Source organism: Mustela nigripes, chromosome 1 (genome assembly GCF_022355385.1).
Source record: "Mustela nigripes isolate SB6536 chromosome 1, MUSNIG.SB6536, whole genome shotgun sequence".
NCBI classification, from domain to species: Eukaryota; Metazoa; Chordata; class Mammalia; order Carnivora; family Mustelidae; genus Mustela; species Mustela nigripes.
This window is the reverse complement of record NC_081557.1, coordinates 124543949-124553041: the sequence shown is the minus strand read 5'-3', so window position 1 is coordinate 124553041 and position 9093 is coordinate 124543949. Positions and strand designations below refer to the sequence as shown.

The 9093-nt window shown below is 44.9% G+C and overlaps 1 protein-coding gene and 1 long non-coding RNA gene across 2 annotated transcripts in view; one reads left to right on the top strand and one right to left on the bottom strand.

Annotated features, from left to right (window-relative positions):
• The window catches only part of MMAA (metabolism of cobalamin associated A), a 63600-nt gene extending 58465 nt beyond the window's left edge, over nt 1-5135 (bottom strand). Inside the window, exon 1 of the mRNA XM_059393692.1 lies at nt 5117-5135. Coding sequence (XP_059249675.1) covers nt 5117-5121 — 5 coding nt within the window. The 5' untranslated portion in view covers nt 5122-5135. The remainder of the gene's footprint in view (nt 1-5116) is intronic.
• LOC132013635 (uncharacterized) lies at nt 4398-7740 on the top strand. The gene is made up of 3 exons (XR_009403056.1): nt 4398-4479; nt 5500-5637; nt 7577-7740. It is a non-coding gene; the product is annotated as an uncharacterized LOC132013635 (long non-coding RNA).
• Nucleotides 7741-9093: the final 1353 nt, after the last annotated feature.

Here is a 9093-nt window from a genome sequence, read left to right as displayed (position 1 = left end):
GGGTATTATGGAGGGCACGGATTGCATGGAGCACTGGGTGTGGTGCAAAAATAATGAATACTGTTATGCTGAAAATAAATAAATTAATTAAAAAAATCATTACAATGATGCATGTCAACACTGGAGGTGCTTCTGACTGCCTCTGTCATTTATGGACCACTTAAAACTGTCATATATATACATATACATATATATATATATATATATAACCTCATGTTATTTTGTCTGTGGTTGTATTTCCTGTCCTTCAAGGCACAATCAAGCCCATCTGCCTCAAGAGGGACTTTTTTGGATTTTCCTTTGACCACATTCTGGCCCACGTTTTTGCTGTTTCAGAATTCCAGAGGAGACCTTATTTAAGATGGCAGACCAAAGTGCACACATAGAGCTCCATTATCCCTTTAGTATTATATTATACTTAAGTAACTTAAAGTTAAAACAAACAAAAAAACACAAATCTCAGCAATTAAAAAAACGCAAGGGATCCATCGGGCAGGTAAGAGAGCTTAACACATTTCTGGAATTTGTGAAGAGGATGGTGAGTGTTGATGGTGAGGCACACCGGAAGCAGCATCTGACTAGAACATGAGGTGAGAGCTACAGCTGTGGGATGGGACTGGCAATGACAGACATCACAGCACAGAACACAGCACAGCACAGAGAACACAGCACAGGAACACAGCACAGCACAGAGAACAGAAAGACTAATATTTAGAAGCATTCTCTCATCCCCCTCTCTAGCTTTTGCTTGCAGAACTGCTCCAGCCTGGCAATTACTCCAAGACAAAGAAATTGGAGGATTCTTCCCCCGGCAAACTCTCTGCGAAGAACTAGGCAGCCACCATGGGTCTTGGACTCCAAGAATAAAACCCTGCTCCTTTGGCATTTAGGATGCCCCTAACATAATGGCCATGAAGGGACCCCTGCTGGTTAGCAAGCCCCTTGCTGACACTCAAGAAGGTATTAGGCTTCTAAGGGGCCTTTTAATTGCTTGTTTCTTCAGGATGAATGGAGAATAGTAGTTGAACAGACATTTGAGAAAAGCAAGCACCATGATGTAGAAAGTCCAAGATTAAAAATCAACAACAACAACAAAAACCCAGAAAAATCTGTAGCAGAGGAAGAAAAAAAATTAGAAGATATTTCCAAAAATTTCAGGAAAAAAAATTAGAAAATAAAGGATATTTCAAATTCGCTTTGAGATACTCTGTCTGAAAGAAGATATATGCCTATGAAATATATACTATATCCATAAAACAAGAACTGGATCTTGTAGAAGAGAAACAATCCAGTAATAAAAGGTCTTAGAAATGAAATATATATCTGAAATAAAGCAATCAGCTGAAGGGCTGGATGACAAAGATGAGTAAATCTCTTGGGTTTCATATTATTGGTTTCATATTATTGCTATAACAAATTGCCACAAATTCAGTGGCTTAAAACCACACAAATGTATTATCCTACAAGTCTGGAGGTCAGAAGTTTAAAATGGATTGTCTTGGGCTACACTCAAGGGGTGGGCAGGTCTATGTTCCATCTGGAGTTTCTAAAGGAGGATCAAGGAAGTTTCCTTGGGTTTTCCAGCTTCTTAAGGCTTGTCTGCATTCCTTAACTTGTGGCTCCTTCCCTTGCTTTGAAAGCCAGCAGCACCGTGTCTTCCATTTGACCACTCTCTCTCATGTCTCTTTCCTAGTCCCAGTTTCTTCTTTGATTCTGACTCTCCAGCTTCCCTCCCTCCCTTATAATAAGAACATCTGTGATTTCCCTTGGCCCATCTGAAGATCTTCAACTCACATCTACAACGTTCCTTTTACCATGCAAGGTAACATGTTCACAGATTCTAGGGATTAGGCTATCCCTAGCCAAACTGATGACATAATTTTAATAACAGCTAGAACTATAATTGTGACTTTTAACATGACAAAGAAGGAAGAGACCCCACAAGCTTTCCGTGGAAAAAGAGATCCTCTAAAAAAGACTGATAAGCAATCTGGTGGCATCAGCTTCTCACCAACAATCCTAGATAGCAAGGAAAAACTCTTAACAATGCCTTCAAAGCTCTTTGGGGGAAATATTTTCAGCTTGCAATTCTGTTACCCAAATTTTCCATCAAGGGGGAGAGTGAAATGTAAGACATTTTCTCAAAGTTGGCCTTTATTTATTTATTTATTTTTAAGGAAATAACTTTTAGCTGAACTCCCAACAGAATTAGGAAGTAAGACAACAAAGAGGATGATACGGAATCCAGGAACTTTAAGTTCAACCTGGGACAACCATGAAGGGAAGTCCTGAGAAAGCAGCCGTCCAGGTCTGGGTTGACTTACATAGAATGCAGGGCCAGGGAGACAGTTCCAGGAGGAAGGGCTCTGGAAAAAAGGGGAGGGCATTTGGTAGACTAAATAATATTATGAAGACTTTGGTAAAACTTGAAGATGTAACAAAGGACCAGAAATGTTCAAGGAGAAAAGAAATAGAGACAATAGAAGATTGATAGATAATAGATTAGATGTAGGGATAGTTAAATGAGAGAGGGGTCGATAGAGAGAGAGAGAGATTTGCTCGCACAACTGTGGGGCCCGGCTCTACAAGTCTGAAATCCATAGGCCAGATTATCAAAAAGGAAGATGACAACAGGTTGAAACCATGGTACAGGGTGAAAGCTGGTGTCCACAGGAGGAATTTCTTCTTTTTCTCTAAGGGAAACTTCAGCCTACCACTTTAATCTCCCTCACTTAGAATCAACTGACTGGGGGCTTCAACTGAATCTTCAAAATCTCTTCATGGCAACACCTAGGTTGGAGTTTGAATGACAATATCAAAAACCTATGACACGCAGGTAAAAGAAAAGAAAAAATCAGTAACTCTAAGAAAAACAAGACAAAACAAAAAATCCCATCATTAGAAAGTTACGGTCCAGGGGCACCTGGGTGGCTCAGTTGGTTAAGCATCTGCCTGTGGCTCAGGTTATGGTCTCAGGGTTCCGGGATGGAGCCCTGCATTGGGGCTCCCTGCTCAGTGGGGAGTCTGCTTCTCCTGCTCCCTCTGTCCCTTCCTCCACTCCCTATCCCGGCTCATGCGTACTCTCTCTGTCTCTCTCTCTCTGTCTCAAATAAATAAAATCTTAAAAAAAATAGTTATGGTCCAAATAAAAAGCAAACTGCACTCAAATGTTATTTTGAGTACATGGGAGAACACAGGAAAGGAAAACCCATTTGAAGTTCCCTCCAGAAACATTTCCCTCTGAGGGATCCTGTTGTCCTGTTGTTATTAGAACCATAGAGTTTCTTGCCTCTAGCTGGATGCTACTGACATAGATATGATAATGCCAATGAAGTTTACTAGCCTGGAACATTTAGAATCAACCTGTGGGTGAATCTCAGGAGACTTGACTCTGTTTAGGGAACATGGTGTAAATGTTGTCAACTCCAACTTTGTGCAAATAGAGGTTCAGGTTACAAGGTTGAGAGGAGAAGCTGAGGGCAAAGTGAAGGAAACAAGAATCATGAAACTGCTATTCCGAGCGGGAGCCACGGAGGCTAGCGGAGTCGTCTGTCATGGGGAGGGGATCAATAAACAAGGTCTAGAGTCGATAAATCAAGAAACAAAAGCAGGAGTTTATTTAGAGCTCTGGAGATGGCAAGCAAAAGAAAAACAGGGACGGGGTGCCTGGATGGCTCAGTGGGTTAAGCCTCTGCCTTCTGCTCAGGTCATGATCTCCAGATCCTGGGATCGAGCCTGGCATTGGGCTCTCTGCTCAGCAGGGAGCCTGCTTCTCCGCCTCTCTCTCTCTCTGCCCGCCTCTCTGCCCACTTGTGATCTCTGTCTGTCAAATAAATAAATAAAAATCTTAAAAAAAAAAAAAAGTAAAAAGAAAAATAGTAACAGATGACAGTGGTGGCCTCAGGGCAGCAAAATTAAGAAAGGGGAGAGCAGAGTCTGGCACTGTCGCTTTGCAAGAGTCCCTCTGTGCCGTTCCTTAATGAATCACAGGCATGCTACCTGAATGAAAAATGTGTTTACATTTTGTGTTTGTAAACAAAAATCTCAAACCCAAACAGAAGGCTCTGTGAGAGAAGGAAAAGAATAAAGTTCGAGAACACTGTAGTAATCACCGTATTTACAGGGGAAATCCAGCATTACCATCCAACCCCGTCTTCCGTCTCTGTCCCCATCCCCAGTGAAGTCCCCCGTGATTGGTTTTTGGGAGTCAACATTCAGAACTAGGCACACAGCTGGCCTGGGGTTTGGGGAAGAATGCCACAGGCCAAATGAAGTACCACATAATAACAATGAAACATCCGACCCCTAATCAATATCACAGGGCATTTCTCCAACCGCCAGCTTCCCAGGCCATCTGCCTTTCGGCCACTCCCAGGCACCGTCAGTTCTGATCAAACGGCCACTTGGGAAAGAACCCAGAGAGAGGAGACTGCTCTGCCAGTGACCCCAGTTCTACGAGAGGCTCCCTACACGCTGCAGGTGAGTAAGCCTGTTGTTGGAACAGTGCCAGGCTTGACTTCCTCATGGCCATTTCCCCGCAGCTGTGTTCCAAGGCGAGATGAAATCTTGACTCTTACCAGAAGCCGCTCTCAATAAACATTTGCTGAATAAATGCTTGCATACATGAATGAATGATTAGAAGCTAGAGGAAAAAAGCCTCCAAGACAAGCTTGGAAGGGAAGCAGGGCGGCAAGCGGGCAGTGCTATCTTTGTAGGTGGGACAGCAGGGTGGGCGCGAGGAGAGATGTGGGAGACATGGGGGGAGGGCAGACTGTGGAGAGCTGGCCTTTCTGATCAATCTTCTCTTTGTGCTCTCCAGTCCGAACTCTTCCTTCTCTCCTGCCCTTTGCCGCTTGGCCCCGGGCCATGGCTCTCCTGCCTCTTCCCAGTCACCCCTCCCTTCTGCTCCGCACCTGCAATGGGCAAACCAGTTGTCCCTCCCATGCACCCAATTCTAATGCTTGGCTCCTCCACATTCACAGAATGTTCCTATCCTTTCCCTCCTGGCCTGTCTTCCTCCATACCATCTAGTCTTTTCTAGGCGCTCAGAGAGAGGGAGCCACACACGGACACCCCCCCCCCGCCCCCCGCTGACCGTCTCATGAGAGCGACATACCTCATGGAGTTGTTCTGCAATTGGGCTTGGGCGCTCTCCCCCCGTCTCTGCCCCCACGAGAGCACCTCCGGAGCGAGACTTTTTCAGTCACAGCTCCAAGCTCAAGTAGAACCCCCAGAGGCAACTGCGGCGGAACCCGGAACTGCCGCCCTTCGGTGGTGGTTCAAAGCTGGGAAAATGGCTACGCCGTCGCCGACCGACCTTGCCACTCTCCACGGCCACTGCATCGAGGCTGTGATTCTGGAGAGGGGTGCGTTGCATGAGAGAAGAAGAACCTCGTTTTTACCATTCCAGACCAAAGGGCGGTGAGGCTTCTCTTTCTAAAAGCAGAAAAAAGGAGCTGGAACAAGAACGCTCAGGAGAACTTCTGTCATTCCCTATAGAGAAAACGAAGGAGCAAAATGCAGAGTCCCTTCAAAGAAGATACATCGCTTGGCCCAGGTAGACGTAAAGCAAGTCGTCATCGCGTCAGAAACCGAGAGCTTACGAACAGGCACTTTTAAGAGCTCCAGCACAGCTCGGTAATTTTATTACAGATTTTGCGTTCGGACCTGCTGTACACATTTAAGCGAAACTTCGAAGTATCTCCCAAAACCGTGTGTGAGTGGGGGCGGGGAGTTGGGGGAAACCAACCAAAGTCCAAAGAGCGCTCAGTCCTCGTAGTACAGGGACGGAATCTGGTGCCAAGCGGAGATCAAGTGCAAGTCAGCAAGCGGGCACCTTCGCCCCACTTTTAAAGTGGTACCCTCTGATATTATATTCAACCGGTTTAAGAAGCCTTTCATTCTTTCTTTTAAAAAATCTTATTCATTTATTTGACAGAGATCACAAGTAGGCCCAGAGGCAGACAGAGGGAGAGGGGGAGGCAGGCTTCCTGCTGAGCAGAAATTCCCAATGCGGGGCTCGATCCTAGGACCCTGGGATCATGACCCGAGCTGAAGGCAGAGGCTTAACCCACTGAGCCACCCAGGCGCCCCTTAAGAAGCCTTTCTAAGAAAACTGCCGGAAGCGTCAGGCTTCCCTGACGGGAAGGCAAGACCCGTGGGCAAGCGGCGGAAAGATCCCTGGAGACTGGCTCCCAGACAGCACGCTGAGGTGCGGCGTGGCCGTGGGACAGCTGCCGCAGCCCGCCGGGACGGAGCTTGCTTCCTCGAGGGAGGGAAGTCAATATGGGGCGAGATCTTAACCTTTTATCAGTCACAGATGGTTTTGAGAATTTAATGGAAGCTGGGGGCTCATTCACTTGCAGGGAAAATACATCTCAATACGAGCACAAAATATTTTACCTGCAGTTTCAGGGACTCATCATATCCCCCCCCCCCCCCCCCCCCACCCCCACCCCACCACGTGGATATCTGAGGGCTTGTGGGCTACCAGCTCTCCCTGGTTCTTCAAGCTCTCTCCTTCTGTGACTGTCTGCTGGGCCACTTCAGCTCAGTACTGCATCAGGCCCGACCACATCCTCCACTCTTGGGAACCCCCCTGCCCCCCCAATATAGCCTTCCAGTCACAAATGCCTTCCATGAAAGCTTGTTGAATTAAACCTTCGCAAATATTCACCTGGCTTCACGCATCTTCTGTATTTGTACTCAACACTCTTCTGAAGAAGTAGAACATGAGAATCCCAAGGAAAGGCTGCTTAGATCTCACATTCAGACTCAGGGTGAGACTTCCCCATGGAAAAAGCAAATTGTGTTCAAGGGTGAAAGGACAAAAATCATGTTTAGAAAATCAGTTTCCAGGATATCAGTTTACTCCAGTAAAAGAATCTAAGTGTCTAGTAAATACATTTTTTCACTCAGACAAGCATTCACTGCGTACCTATTGTATTCTGAACCTCGCATAACACTCCAGACCCTAAGATAGATGAGATACAGACCCTAGATAGTGTTCAAACAGCAGCTCCTTGAGTGGAGGACTACGAGGAGACAATTACACTAGGAGTGTCCGTTGCTTACAGTGAGACTATGTCCAGTGTGTTATGATAACATAATGGAGGGGGGTCCAACACTGTCTGAGACAGCTGCAGGGAGGCCCCAAATGCTTCTTGATAATGCGTTGGAATTTTCTGGGCAGAAGGACCTTTCAGACAGAGGCTGTGTGAAGGCAAGTGGTCATCAAGGGTGAGGAGAACAAATTTTCCAGAGTCACTGGAGGTTAGGGCCTATGTGGGGACATACCAAGAGGTGGGAACAGCCAGACTGTGCTCGGCAGGAGGGTGGCCCTTCCTGGTCTCATTATTTTACATGTCATATATGGTGATAAGGACTAAACTGAAGGATTTTCAACGGAGTAGAGTGATAACACTGGTATTTTAGAAAGAGCGTGTAGAGGATGGATTGAAGATAGGGGCGCCTGAAGGCAGGCTCATTAACACTTTTTTTTCTTTCTTTTTTTTTTTTTCCGTTAACACTCTTTACACACATCTCTCTCTCTCTCTCTCTTTTTTTTTTTTTTAAGATTTTATTTATTTATTGAGAGAGAGACAGTGAGAGAGAGCATGAGCAAGGAGAAGGTCAGAGGGAGAAGCAGACTCGCCATGGAGCTGGGAGTCCGATGCAGGACTCGATCCCAGGACTCTGGAATCATGACCTGAGCCGAAGGCAGTTGTCCAACCAACTGAGTCACCCAGGCGTCCCTACACACGTTTCTCTTTGTATGCTCTCTTAATAAACGTTTTATTCACCTAAGCACTATGCTTATGCCAGTTTTTGACAAATATTTCTCTTTGCTTAATTGGTGCTCAAGGTTTGCTGGGAGACATTTGACCTCATATTCATCCATTGTGATTTTGTTTTTAACCCCAGTTTGAACGAGAAGTCATTTATATGATACTTTATACCCTGTATATGTGGCCGCAAATATATTTTAACTAAGAAATACCACACCTAATTGGAAAAAAGAGCTTGCAAATTGATCGTGAATGTATGTTCAGTTAGCTCTAATTTGTCATCTACAAAATGGTGAGCATGAGTGCCATTGATGCCACCATACTGTTTCAAATGTCTTCACATTTTATTTTGTATTGCAAGCATTTGCAGTTTGTATGTTACAGAACTACGAATGCTATTTGTATGTTACCACCAAGATGCTTTACCTCGCCTCACATTATTCATTCTTCAATCCCACCAACATGTCCTGGGCCCCTACCATATTCCCAGGCAATGTTCTGTGTTCTTTTGTGTAAGGCAGAGAAGATCCCTGAGTAGGTGATGACCACTGGTGATGTGATGGAGGGTGCCTTTGGGGCCACTACTGCCAGAGAGGTCAGCAAGGACCGAAGGAAGTAATACTCAAGGAGGAGCCATCATCCGAACAGCAGGGCAAGAGCCTTAGAGGAAGGGGGAATTAATAGCTGGTGCAGAGGTGCTCAGGTGGGAATGAACCTCATATGTTCAAGAATTTGGACTGGGGTGGGATGAAGCCAGGTAGGAAAGATACTTTAGAACCAGAGCACACAAGACACTAAATCTCGAACCTGAGACCCACTGCCTCTTTAAAAAGAATTGCAGTGCTGCTCCTACTGCTCAAAATAAAATTCCTATATGTGTTAATTTCACCTTCACTGTCTTAAAATTGAACCACGTATCAAGAGGACAAAAGCTATCTAATTCCTCTAGGAAAGATAAGAATGGTATTAGACCATAAATTTCTGCTCCTCTTTGTAGGTGGCCAAGAAATTGACAGACCTCATCTGCAATTTTTCCCGTGAAAGGAGTAAGACGTGTCCAACATGACCCATGTTGATTATTGCTTATTTTGTTATAAGATTGTTATGATAACCATAGTCTATGCATTGGGAAATAATTCATGCTTCACATATCATCTCATCTCTCAATGGATGAATAGAATTAGACCAAAATTTTTGCTGATGAGCCCAAACTGGTATCATCAATCAGCCATTACTTCTTGTTAAGGGAGTAAGTTTAAAAAAGCAATTTATAATGAAATATTTTGTATTTCAACATGTAAATGCT